Raw genomic sequence first — 13,674 nt, 5'->3', positions numbered from 1 at the left:
CCCTGGCTGGTAGTGCTGGCTTTCTTGGTATAAGTATACTTCAGCTATGGCTGATTTCAAGCTACCAATGTGAATGTCACTAACCAGAGTTGAGCAGAGGTGTGCAGTAGCACACTAGATTTTTTTCTTCTTCTTCTAGAGCCTGCTGCTTTCTTGCTGCAGCCCCCAAAACAGCATCAGCATCACCTGGAAATCTGTTGAAAATACAGACTCCCAGGCCCCAACCCAGACCTGAATCAGAATCTGCATTTTAGCAAGATACCCAATAGACACCTGATTTCGCTATCCTGGATTTTGCCTCCGGGCTGAAGGCACAGGCCACAGAGCTTGGTTAGAAATTCTTTTTTTTTTTTTTAAACTTGTGGCTCGCGGGCTCTGGAGCACAGGCTCAGTAGTTGTTGACGCTCGGGCTTAGTCGCTCTGTGGCATGTGGGCTCTTCCCCAACCAGGGCTCGAACCTGTGTCCCCTGCATTGTCAGGGGGATTCCCAACCACTGCGCCACCAGGGAAGTCCTAGAAATTCTTAAGGAATAGCTAGAATGTCACTGTTGGTCACCTGCAGCGTGTAGACTTAGGTTTGCTCATTTCTAGCTTATTGGTATCACTCTATTCAGTACATTTCGTTATCTATAACTTCTCTTGAGTAAGTGTTATTAGTTTAAGTTTACATTAAATAGGTACTGTAGATCACCATTTCAAGTATAAAACCACTAAGCCACGAATAGGAGATAACTGTTTATCACGAATAGGAGATAAACATGAAAACAAAACAATGTTTTTAAATTCTGGGTAGATAACTATTGCCTGCCAAGGTGCTGTGCCCCAAGCCTGCTTTTTTTTGTTTTTTTCATGTAAATAGAGATTAGCAAAGTATTGGAGGCATATTAAAGGCACATTATCACTCAACTGAAAACACGATGAGGAGTGAGAGAATTGAAAATGGGGTAACTCTAATCCACGAGATTCCTTGTCATTTAATGCCCTGTCTGCATGTCTCCGAAAGTCATTTCATATACCACATCCATCCCACACTTTGGGAAACTCCCAGCAACATGTCACCGCTTGCTAAATATAATCCAGTTGTGGTTTTCTAAGGGACGTGGAGAGATGCTAAACCCATCAGCCTGACGAGGCGACTCAATTTCCCTTGGTTTCACAATTGAGGCGACTCAATTTCCCTTGGTTTCACAATTCTTCTCCCAGTGCCGAGGCTGCCAACATCGTGGCCCTTAGTTCCTTTGCTTTCTTTACCTGGTCTCCTCTTACACATTAATTTAGTCAACGTTTTTGTTTTTGTTTTTGTTTGGCTGCGCTGGGTCTTCGTTGCTGTGTGCGGGCTTCTCATTGTGGGGGCTTCTCTTGTTGCAGCGCATGGGCTCAGTAGTTGCGGCACGCGGGCCCTAGAGTGCGCGGGCTTCAGTAGTTGCGGTGTGCGGGCTTAGTGGAATCTTCCCAGACCAGGGATTGAACCCGTGTCCCCCGCATTGGCAGGCGGATTCTTGACCACTGTGCCACCAGGGAAGTCCTCAACATTTACTTATTAAACAAATATTTGTTGATTACCTACTGTGGTGGTTTTAAAACGGCCCCAAATTCTTTGACCCTCTTCCCATCAAGAGGTGAGGTCTCAAATGCCACCTGATATCACTTATATGTGGCATCTAAAACATGACACAAATGAACTTATCTACGAAGCAGAAACAGACAGACATAAGAGAACAGACTTCTGGTTGCCAAAGGGGAGGGGAGGCGGGGGAGGGATGGATTGGGAGTTTGGGATTAGCAGATGCAAACTATTAAGTATAGGATGGATAAACAACAAGGTCCTACTGGGAACTATATTTAGTATCCTGTGATAAACCACAATGGAAAAGAATATGAAAATGAATGTATGTATATATATATGTATATAACTGAATCACTTTGCTGTACAGCAGAAATTAACAACATTGTTTATCAACTATACTTCAATTAAAAGAAAAGAGGTGAGGGCTCTGTTTCCCTTGAATGGGAGTGGCTGGTTACTGGTCCATCAGTAGAGTCTGTGTAAATGATAGCATGTGACTTACGAGGCTGGGTCATGACAGGGACAGAGGATACAACTTCTGCCTGCTTTGCTGGAACAGTTGCCCTAAAAGCCTTCAGCCGTCATGGAAGCTGTCCACCCGCCCTGAGGCTGCCATTCTATAAGGAAGCTGAAACAGACACTGAAAGGCAAAGCCCTGAGAGAGACCTGCCCAGCCTGGCCCTTCCTGTTTCTCACCCCCCATGAAAGATAAATGATAGTTGCTGTTATGAGCCAAGCCACTAAGTTTAGGAATATTTGTTACACAGCAGTATATATCCACCACACCTACTGTGCCTGACACACTGTTCTACATGACATTCTAGTAGAAGACCTGCAGGAGAAGCACTCTAGACAGAACAGTGAGTGCAAAAGTCCTGAGGCAGGAACCAGCTTGCTGAGCTGGAGAACAGCGAGGAGCTCAGTGTGGCCAGGGCAGAGTGAGCGAGGGGCCATGCAGGGCCTTGTAGGCCATAGAGTTCTCGGAGGAGTTTGAGGTTTTTCCCAAGACAAGGGTCGGAAGTGGGAAATGGAGGGATCCAGATGGTTTCCCTTGACCATCTGACCTCTCTGCTGCCTGCTTCCTTCTCGGCTCATCAGGAGAGAAGTCTGAGGAACCCCCAACCCACCGAGCCCAGGCTGAGCTCTGAGAACTGGGAACTTCCTTCTCTACAGCCAAGTCCAGGAATAAAGGGCTTTCACAGCTGTAATTCTGTTCTCATCTTCCCATCGTGGGCAGGGACCTGGCCCCGTGAAGTATCTGCTCTGTGCCCAGCCCCACGCAGAGGGTGAGGACCCAGATATTAATCAGCTACAGTTCCTGGCCTCCTCTGCTCGGCAGCGCCCCCCAACACCACCTCCGCGCCTCCCCCCCCCACCCCGCCCCGCAGTCCACAGGGTCAAGTTCTTGACAGCAAGGTGTCCATTGCAGCTGACGCTGAGGCCAAGAGGGGAACCCTTGACTCGAGCTGGGTGCACTAGCTTCTCTCACTCCCATATTCTGCAGCAGCTAAATGTGGTATGGAGCTAGGAGGAAATGCTGATTGTACTCTTTGTAATTAAAAAGATTTAACCTTCAATTTAAAATAAATTCAGACTTACCCTAACCCTAAAAAAAAAAGAAAAAGAAAAAAAATTCAAATTTACAAAGAAGTTGCAAAAACAGCACCAAGAAATTCCATACAGCCTTCACCCAGCTTCTCCAAATGTTAACATCTTACGTAAACAGCACGATGACCAAAACCAGGAAATTCACACTGATGCAGTACAATTCACTAGCATAAAAACCTATTCAGGTCTCACCTGCTGACTGCCAGTGTTTTGTTCCTGTTCCAGGATCCAGTCCAGGATTCCTTGTTGCATTTAGATGTCATTACTCCTCAGTTTCCTTTAGTCTGGATTAATTCCTCTGTCTTATTTTTCCTTCCCCATGACACTGGTGAGGTGTGCTGCCCAGCTATTTTGAAGAATACCCTTTCATTTTGGGTCTGTTGACCGTTTCCTCCTGATTAAATTCAGGTGTTGAATTTTTGGTGTAAATAACATGGACGAACCTATCAGGAGGCACCTGATGTCAATTTGTACCATTTACAACTCAGATCACCGGTGTCGGCCAGCTTACCACTGATACTTTTCCCTTTGTAGTTATTGACTATCTTGTGGGGAGACAAATAAATAGGGAATAGTTGAGGAAGAGGAGGAGAGGCAGATGGAGAAAAGAGGCAGCTAGCTCTTGCACTCCATTGCTTGTGGTCTTTCCATGCATGATTGCAATTTTAGTAAACAAAACAGCCTCCATTCTAGGCAAAATCCCGAGCTGGCTGGTTTCCCCGGGGTGAAAAGGAAGAGGCTGTGTCACACAGTGACCACAGGGGGGCAGCAGAGGACTGGGAATGAAATGAAAACTGGGCTCTAGGATGAAAAGCAGTTTAGTTCCTTCTAAGTAAATAAACTTGCAGAAACGCAAAGGCTCTGCCCCAGCTGAGGCCTGTCATCTTCTGGGAAACAGGTCAGGTAGTTGCTGGCTGCTCTGATTACACTCCCAGCATTAGGCATGTCTAAAACAGGGGCTTTTTATCCTGGGAGGGCTTTGGCGGGGGGGGGGGGTGCTGAGAATCCCTTCTGCAACTGCCTGCAAGACTCATGGGTACTCGGTTTGGAGACTGCTTGCAAACTCCCCAAAACACCTCTGTCAAATGTAAGCAAGTGGAAAGTTTGCTGGCAAGTGATGAGCATGTTCCTAAGATCAGAGAGAGAAGAGAAGAAACTGGGCAGCTCCAGTGGGTCTTGGGAACCGGTGGGTCACCTCCTGAGAATGCTCAAACTTCAACTGCTTTCGGTCTTATATTCAGCTCACAATTCAGATTCTGAGGAGGAGGGGGTCAGATGCGTCCAGCATGGCAGGGTACGTTATTAATCCCTGCCCCCTCCTGCTTTCCCCGACTCTAGCCACTTTATGCTCTGGTCAGTTATTCATTGAGCGAGAGCCTTTAGGTGGAGGGGTCCAGTGGACAGCTGTACAGAAGAGAGTTGACAGAGGGGAGTTTGACGTCCATTTTGAGGTCATGGGCCGTCACTCCCGGGGTGCAACCCCCAGGCCTCGCCAAGATCTAGGAAGCCCTCCCTGTCTCCCTCCCAGCTCACCCCGGGCCACCTCACATGTCAAGCCCGTCCCCTCCGTCCCCTCGGCCAGGAGCAGCCTCCTTCAGTGTGTGCAAGCGCCCACTTACAGATGGTGTTTCAAACGGTGGGAAGAAGGGTCACTGCCCAGAAGGAATCGGAGCGTTATGTCCAAAGAAGGTAGAACAGGTAGATGCTCGGTAGCAAGACCCCACAGGCGTCCATCACAGAGGATCCTCAAAGGGATCCATGACCTCAGCATAGGTGAGGACTAGTCTCTAGGACTGTGGCTTTCAATACGTATGTATGTTCAGTACACTTTACATGCAGCCCAATCCCGTATGTGTATGTCCACACACATCGTATAACATATACTGAGATGTTACAAAGCCATAGTTATCTTTGCTAATTACACTGACACTCCTGATCTTTTCTATTTCTCTCCTGGTCCATTACAAAGAAAAACGGGTCAAATCCACCGACTTGATTTCATAGCCGCTTGGCCTGCTGCTCTAGCAGCCCTCTTGCCTCTGCTCCCCCGCCTTCATCTGCACTGCGACACTCTGACCCCCCACCCGGCCTGTACCATCTTCACAAGTACCTAGTGACCCCCTTGCTTCCATTTTCTTCGTGTGTGATCCACGCACCAGAATAAGTCTTTCTAAAGCCCAGCTTCGATTATATCAAAAAATGGTGGTGGTGGCCTCCTGAATGAATTTGATTTTATCTGTTCAAGATGTGGGAAATACAGTATTGAGCAAGCCAGATCAGAGCTACTCACCCTCAGAGCTCATGGGAAAGAGATTTGCCAACAATCATAATAAAGTAGTGCAGGAAATACGGGGTAGAAGGGATCCATCCTAATCTAGCTGGGGATCTTCCAGGAAGGCTTCCTGGAGGAGGTGTCAGTTAAGATGAATGCTAAAGAGGAAGGGGTGTGTGTGTGGAGTGGAGTTTAGGTGGGAAGAGCAATGAAGGTGAAAGAGCCTGAAATGAGACACTGGGGTGAGTTCCAGGAGCAGAAAGTCAGAGCAGGGACTTCCCTGGTGGTCCAGTGGTTAAGACTCCGCACTCTCAATGCAGGGGACCTGGGTTCGGTCCTGCACACTGCAACTAAAGATCCCGCATGCCGTAACTGAGCCCTGGTGCAGCCAAATAAATATTTTTTAAAAAGGATCATGCTATCTTAAAAAAAAAAAAATCAGAGCAGCAAGTGGGTCACGGGAGGAAAAGACAAGTGACATGGTTGCCAAGGTGTGAAAGATGCAGAGAACTGATAATAATGAGAATGCGATTACCCGGTGGTTCTCACCTGGGGGCAGGGGACACTTGGCAATCAGTATCTGGAGATATTTATGGTCTTCGCCACTGGGGTGGGGTGCTAGTGGGGGTGGGGTGCTAGTGGGCCAGGGGTGCTGCTCAACGCCCCCCCCCAGTGTCCAGAAAGGTCCCTCCTCTAACCCAGAGACTTAGCCAACCCCAAATGCCAAAGGTGCCAAGGTTGAGAAACAATTGTTGAATGCTTACTCCAGTACTTTCTATAAATCAACTTATTTAAATCTCACAACAACACTGTGAGGTAGGTGTTTTTATTACCCCTTTTTCCCAGATGGGGAAACTGATCTAAGTAATTTACATGAGGGCACAGCTATTGTCCAAGCCCGGCTGCCCTGCTGCATCTCCAGGCAGGGAGGTCTCAGGGAGTGGCCAGGAGGAAGGAACCAGTGGCCATGTTAGGGGCAGTCTGGAGGAGGTAGGAGGGACGGAGGGCATGCAGGTGACCCTGGGTTTCTGGCTCAGGCAGTGGGATGGGGATACAGGCAGGAGGTCTGGATCGTCAGATGCTGAGCTCCTGTCTTGCCCTTTGGAGGGCAAGGCACCCACGAACCTCTGAGCCACGGTGGGCAGGCAGCTGTGGAGCAAGTCAGCAGCACGTGGATGAGGTCATGGAGGGTGTGGAAGGAGCAGGACCCAGGTGCAGGGGGTGGGGGGGCAGCCAGAGAAGTGGGAAGAAAACTGGGGTGGGGGTGAGACTCCCAGCCAGGGAGAATCTCTCCCTTCTTACTTAGCATTCCTGCAGCTGATGTGTGTGTGTGTGTGTGTGTGTGTGTGCGCGCGCGCATGTGCGCGCCTCGCATCTCACTTCAGAGTTCTTGCTACCAGAGAGTTCTTGGAGGCTAGAACACCTATGGGTCCCCCTGCAACCCTCCCAAACTGTGGCTTATTGCACTCTGACTCAGGGCCATTAGGGTTATAATGATCACCAGGAACCCAGGTACCTTCTGTCTCATTGCTTTGCCATCCTTATTTTATGATGTTCACCTTGAGGTCCAAGATGGCTGCCGGGGCTCCAGCCATCCTGCTTGCATTCCAGCCAGCAGCCTCATTTTCCCCATGTGCACAATGGTGGGCGGGGTTAACACCTACCTTGGAAGACTGTCAAAAAGAAGAGAAGAATGGACCACAATGACAAGAAGCCACTGTGATTGGTCAGGACCTCCTGGAGGCTCTTGGTAGGACTGGGTCCCCCTTTTGCTGTGCCTGTGCCCCGGAGCCCTACCCAATGGGCTAGGGACCCACGGGCCTTCGGCAGCCTCCCCTCCTCGGCTCCTCTCCAGCTCCTGGGGCAGGAATCACGTGGGCATCTCCCGTGCTCAAGAGCCTCGCCAGCCACCCAGGCCCTAAGGTGCTCTCCCCTCCCAGGGACCCTGCCGCCTGGCCCCGGGCCGGGATCTCCAAGGGGGAAGATTCAGGGGCGGCTCCTGCTCCCCGCAAGAGCTGGTGCTGCTCAGGGGGCCTCGGGCTGAAATCGTGAACCACGGGAGGGTAGGGACGAGTCTGGGTTCCGCTGGGTTCTGAGAGCCTGGCAGAGGAGTCGGCCTGGAGTCAGGACCTGGCCACCCGGCTGACGGGAGGCTGCATGCTTGGGTCTGAGAGCTCCTCCCCAGGATTGGCCACAGTATTTGTGGGGCCCAGTGCAAAATTAAAGCAGGGGCCCTTTGGTGGAAAACTCTTTAAGAATTTCAGGATGGTGGCAGCAGAGCCTTAAGCCAAGCGCAGGCCCTGGAGTTCCCAGCCTGGGATAGCGATGGATGATTTTAGTGTCACCTGGGGTCCCCAGGGCCTCCACCCGGGACAGAGGGGCCCGGGCTGGGGCCAAGGCTGAGCATCTCCGGTGGCACACGGGGCACCAGCCTGGCCCCTGAGAAGCAGCTTTTATGGGCGACTAACGGGGAACTGCGTCCACGTTTCTGGAACATCCTCCCCCCTGTGGGCCCTTCCTGAGCGCATCGCTCTCCTCTGCAGGGTTTCTTCAAAGTCCTATAATGCCCTGTGTCACGGTCCCCCAGAGTGGGTGGTCACAACAGTATGGATGCCCGGCCCGCACCTTCAGCCCACGAGCCAGGCTCTCTGGGGATGGCGCCCAGGAACTGGCGATTTCGGAAGAAGCTCACGCCCTGATTCTTAGGGGGTTCTGAAGTTCGGGCCCCACCGCTTTACCAGATTAACCCCGTAACCAACCAGTGGGCCGTGTCAGCGGCCGGAGCGTGGATTTATTCTGCGTCTCTGAACCAGTTTAGTCTGTTTACAGTCTCGCCCATCCTGGGCTGAGAGTTGTTTTCTTGCCCTCTCTGGCCTTGCTAAATGCTCCTTCTGGAACATTCCCCAGAGAGCCGGAGGAAAGCACTGCTGCCCTCCCTTCCTGGGCTCGTGTGGCCCAGGTCTGGCCAGGCTGGCTGTGCCAGGGCCAGGGGAGTGTGGGAGGGAGGGCTTCGTCCTCCAAGGCCACTGGAGTGGGCGGCGGGGCAAAGGCTGGAGCGTGGATTGCGACCCACAACGGGCACGTTCAGTGTGTTTATTGCAATGGGAAACGAGAACGGGCTCGGAAGGCTGGTGTCTTTACCGTCATTCATATTCCTCCTCACGGAATCCGGCAAAGGACTAGACAGAGCGTAAGGCAGAAACGTGGAAGAAAAGGCAGGCGTCACAATCCGGGAGCCGTGAGCTTGAACGTCTCCCAGGAAAGGAGATGCAGCTTTAAAGACATTCCTTCTGTCTGAGTTCATCTGAGTCTGCAACTTTAAGACCACACGCAGGTTGTGATCATGACGGGCTTTTGGTTTCTTAAAATGAGATTTCTCGTCCTTCCCTGCTGCTCTCCCCGGGCACCTGCGGGCGCCAGGGATGCACAGCGCTCCTGCTTGTCGAGAAGTAGGGTTTTTAAAGGCCTCGTGAGTTTACATTAGTACCTTCTGCATGAATGAGAAAACAACATGGGGGAGTGAATATACTGCGATATACACATTCATAAGGAATGTTCTAATAACAATTAGAGCACAAAACTATTTGTATGAACATATTTCCAAAAGGAGAAATTATTGCATTTGAGAAGTCGATGCTTCTTAGACCAGAGGTTTGTCTTTCTTCTTTGCAGCTGCTTCGGGAGCGGAACTCTGGCGCAGGGCTTACTGGTGCAACACGTTACGAGGGACACAGAGCTGGAGAGTTTCGAGGTCAGGGCTGGGACAGCCCTTGGGATTCGTTTGTCCCCAGAGGAGAGTTTGGACCCTGGGCAGTTCAAGATGGGACCTGCCGGGGTCCCAGTGCTCTGGGATCGCTACTTCTAAGGCAGACGTTCTGGAAGGTTCTGTGGAGTGGGGCTCAGGCATGGCTGCTCGTGCACAGACTTGGCAGGATGGCTGCCCTCTGACGGCGCGGCGGAGACCCTGACCTCCCGGCCCCCTTGGAACAAACTCATTCCAGACCTCACAGTTGAACTTGACGTTGGCTGTGAACCTGGACAGATTCACAGTCCTTCTGGTTGCTCATCAAGCTTCTGGCTTTGATTTGGAAAGGCCCCGCCCCCACCACGAGCGGGCCCGCTTCCGTGACGTGTTCTTTGAGCCACGTGGGGCCGTGGGATGCGCGCCATCCGGGGACGCAACTGGCGGCTGCTTCTGATCCCTTCGGGGTCTAGAGACGGGGTGCCTGGCGGCCGGCAGGGCAGGAGGCCACGGGGCAAGGACCGAGATGGCCTCTCCCACCACAGGGCCTGAGGGGGGCTGCGGGGACACGGCCCGCTTGGCGCTGCCCGACGGTTGCGGGACATCCCTTCCTCCCCAGGACCCGCTGGAGTTTTTTCAAATCAGGGTGCAAATCCGAACGAGCTGGCAGGGGGAGATGCCCAAAGTGGAGGTAGCGACTCGCTCAGCACGGCCCCTTCCAGCTCTGGAGGGGGATGTTTGCAGTGGGGGAAGGAACATTCAGAAGAAGGAAAAGGGGTCTGGGCGCCCCATCTGAGCTTCGGTCGCGGTCACAACGGTTTTCCTCTTGAGGGAGAGCGTGTCCTTTAAGGGCGCCCTGGCCCAGGGGCCCCGGCACTCAGAGTAAAGGAGGCACTACCGCGGCGGAGCTCTGGGACCTGGAGCCGGGGCAGCGCGGCCCAGCTAGACGCCCTGCAGCGCGTGGTTGGGGTCGCTGCGCTCCCGCTTCACCAGGGGCTCGCCCCGGCCTCGGGCCTCCGAGCGGGCCTCACTGCCTCCACGGTCCTCGCTGAGGTCATCTGTGGAGGCGGGGTGGGGCGCGGGGCACATCTTCAGGGGGCGCAAAGGGGCCAGGGCAGGGCACTGCCTTAGCCTGGGCCTGGGTTGACCCAGTCAACCTGGAGGCCTTCCTCCCCACGACCAATGCCCACGTGCCTGGGCTGTGCTCCCGGCAGCATCGCCCTTGGCGGTTGGGCCCCCCCACCTCCACGGGGCAGGGTATGGGGCCCCGGGGGGGGGCGCTCTCTGGCCCACCTGCCCTGCTCCCCCTCTGGACGTGGCCGCAGGAGGCCCTCACCCCGCCAGCCCCAGCACCGGCACCAGTCCTGTCCGTGGCCCTGCGCTGAGGGGCCTGGTGTGCAGGGAACCAGGGAGAGGAGTAAACGTAATCCAGTAGGAGGGGCAGGGCCTCTGCTCTGAGCCCCCAGTGGGCTGCTGCCCAGTGTCCCCGCCCCAGGGGCCGCCCTGATCGCCACCAGGCCCAGGACAGGAGGGAAAGCCCAGACACACCCACCTTTGTCGAGCAGTGTCAGCGACAGGGAGGCAAGATCGTTGAACTGAAAGAGAGAAGCCCGGAGTGAGGGCCCTCTGCAGAGCAGGTGCCGGGGAAGGTTAGCAATGTCCTCGTCCACAGAGGAATCGGGCTTTCGCTTTGTAAGTGAGAGGGCTTCTGCCGTGAGAAGCAGCCCTGAGGCTGCTGGGTGTCTGGGTGTGGCCCCTCTAACACTTTCCAGGGCCCTGCCTGGGAGTCGCTGGAGGGCTGTGGCCTCTGAGTGGTCAGTGAAGGAAAAGCCGCTGTTTATCACGGGCTTACCACGTACTAAAAGCTCTACAAGTGTCGCCTCATTTCTTCCTTGAAACAACCCTGTCATGACCCAGCAATTCTGCTCCTCGGTCTATACCCCAAAGAATGGAAACAGGTGTTCAAACAAAATGTGTACATGAATGCTCACAGCAGCACGATTCACACCAGCCAAAAGGTGGACACAGCCCATCTATCAACAGGTGATGGATCAGCAAGGTGGTGCATATCCGTGCAGTCAAACAGTGTTTGGCCAGAAGAAGGACAGAAGCACCGACACTCGCTACCACGTGGACGGACCTCGAGAACACGATGCTCAGCGCAAGAAGCCAGACACAGAAGGACACACAGGGTGTGATTCCATGGATGGGAAACGTCCAGAACAGGCAGATCCACAGACACAGGGAGTGGGTTCACGGTTGCCAGGGGCTGGGGGGTTTACTGCCAAGGGGGTGGGGTTTTCTTTTGGGGTGATGGAATGTTCTGGAACAAGATAGGTGGTGGTTTCACAACGCTGTGAATGTACTAAATGCCACTGAATTGTTTCCTCTGAGATGGTTAAAAAGGTAAATTTTACTTTCTGTGTATTTTACTTCAATGAGGTGGAAATCCTGCCTGGGCCACGTGAGTAGGGGACAGAGGAGCCAGGGTCCGTCCTGCTGGGGCAGGTGAGTTTTTTCCCACCCGCCGCCCGCCCCCACGAGCGTGTTCTCTCGGGCCCCGAGGCCGGCCCTCTCATCCCGGGGGCGCTCACCTCTCCCATCACGGCAATGGGCGTCTCCCCAGTGGCCTCGGCGACGCGGTGCTCCACCAGGTAGAACATGTACTCGTCGTAGAGCAGCCGGATGAGGTGGAAGGAGCCAAAGCTGGCGGCGCTGCGCAGCGTGAGGTCGCGGATCACCATGGAGCTGAGGCGGCAGACACGGGCTGGCACCTCCGGGACGCCAGGCTCCCCTCCAGCCCCGAGCTGGCCTGCGAGGGGCCTGCCAGCCTCCCAGACCACCCCGCGGCCTTTCCCATCCTTCCCATCCTTAGCCAGCAGTTTTAGGCGCCTAAAAACGAGATTCAAGTTCAGGGCACCTTTGCCTCTTTCATCCAAAGCAGGGGTTGGCAAACCGCAGCCCAAGCCAGACCAGATCCAGCCTGCCAGCCAGGAATGGTTTTTACAGTTTTGAATGGTTGGCAAAAAAAGTCAAAAGAATTGTATTTCACGACACATGGAATGTACCTGAAATTCACACTGCAGCATCCATTAATAAAGTTTTATTGGCTGTGCCTGTCGTTGATGTGCTGTGTGCCTGGAAGACTTTATCCCTCAAAAAGATCTACTATCTGATTCTTTCCAGAGAAAGTGAGCGCCGATCTAAAGGAGTTATTAAACGTGGTCCCCGACCAAAATCCCTGGCCTATGCGTGCACTGCCACGTGGCCCCAAACACCTGGACACTCCAGCTCAGAACTCACCTACTCTCAGTGACGTCTAATCGCTGTGGTACCGAGAAAAGAAACAGGAAGGGACAAGACAGGAGAGGAACCCCGGGGCATCGCTCCGGGGCGGCCCTGCCACCCTGGAGTCCAAGCACCCAGGGCCCGGCGAGATCTGTCAGAGCACCCAAGCTGCAGACATCGAATCACTTCCTTCTGTGTAAACACCTCTCCCCCTGCTCCTGTCCGGGCAGCCTGTAACGACTTTGGCCTTCAAAGCGATGTTTGCTCAAAGAACGTTTTTATTTATTTATTTTTGGCTGCGTTGGGTCTTCGTTGCAGACGGTGCTCAGGCTTCTCACTGAGGTGGCGTCTCTTGCTGCGGAGCACGGGCTCAGTAGTTGTGGCTCGCAGGCTCTGGAGAGCGGGCTCAGTCGTTGTGGCGCACGGGCTTAGCTGCTCCGCAGCACGTGGGATCTTCCCGGAGCAGGGCTTGAACCCGTGTCCCCTGCATTGGCAGGTGGATTCTTAACCACTGTGCCACCAGGGAGGTCCCTCAAAGAATCTTTTGAAAATTTAACGAGCTTCAGTTTATCTTTTAACAGGCTGAAACTGCTGCCTGCTTGTGTGTTAGCAATGGGGCATGCGGGCAAGGCGGCAAAGACAGCCGACAACAAATCCGTTTACTTGATTCTTCTTGCATCCATCTTCTCCGGGCCAGTGTGCAGACACGCTCTGACGGCACTTTGGTTCAGCGGTGGAAAAGGAGAGCTGGCTCCAGCCGGCTGTGGCTTCGAGATGCCCTGGAAGGGCAGCCAAGGAGGGGACCCGGGTGGTGCCTGCCTGTGTCCAGATGAGCACTTTAGGAAGCAAAGGTCACCTGAAGAACGTTCACAAAGAATGAAGACGAAGGCCGCCTAAGTGGGCACAGGGAACAGGCTCGGGGTTCGGGATGTGTTTTCTGCTCAGAAGCTCCTTTGGCTCCGTATGGCTGACCCCCTAAAGGTAAGCGAGTGAACACAGACCAGGGGTCCCTGGGAAGGGGCCCCCCTCACCCCTCACCCCCTCCCACCCTCCCTTCCCCATGCCTGGAAGCGGTGCTTGGTTTTCATGCTGCTGCCGATAACACAGGCCTGGAACGAAGCTGCTTGCATTTCAAAGTGTTGGGATATGGTCTGTGCTGCTGCCGCTCTAACGGGAGACCCCAGGCCCGAATGCTTC

General features: G+C 53.7%; 1 protein-coding gene across 8 annotated transcripts in view; it reads right to left on the bottom strand.

Annotated features, from left to right (window-relative positions):
- Window positions 1–8,209: 8,209 nt before the first annotated feature.
- The window catches only part of RFX2 (regulatory factor X2), a 94,203-nt gene continuing 88,738 nt past the window's right edge, over window positions 8,210–13,674 (bottom strand). For 3 of the 8 annotated variants that reach the window (XM_060145432.1, XM_060145435.1, XM_060145434.1), the window contains 3 exons: window positions 11,784–11,937; window positions 10,742–10,784; window positions 8,210–10,247 (listed from right to left, as the gene is read on the bottom strand). In XM_060145432.1, coding sequence (XP_060001415.1) covers window positions 10,132–10,247; window positions 10,742–10,784; window positions 11,784–11,937 — 313 coding nt within the window. In that variant the 3' untranslated portion in view covers window positions 8,210–10,131. Of the gene's footprint in view, window positions 10,248–10,286; window positions 10,785–11,783; window positions 12,082–13,674 lie in introns of those variants that run through there. The other 5 variants (XM_060145431.1, XM_060145428.1, XM_060145430.1 and 2 more) reach the window with 4 other exon arrangements.

This window comes from Lagenorhynchus albirostris, chromosome 3, assembly GCF_949774975.1.
Source record: "Lagenorhynchus albirostris chromosome 3, mLagAlb1.1, whole genome shotgun sequence".
Taxonomy (NCBI): Eukaryota; Metazoa; Chordata; class Mammalia; order Artiodactyla; family Delphinidae; genus Lagenorhynchus; species Lagenorhynchus albirostris.
This window is presented reverse-complemented; position numbering and strand designations above follow the sequence as displayed.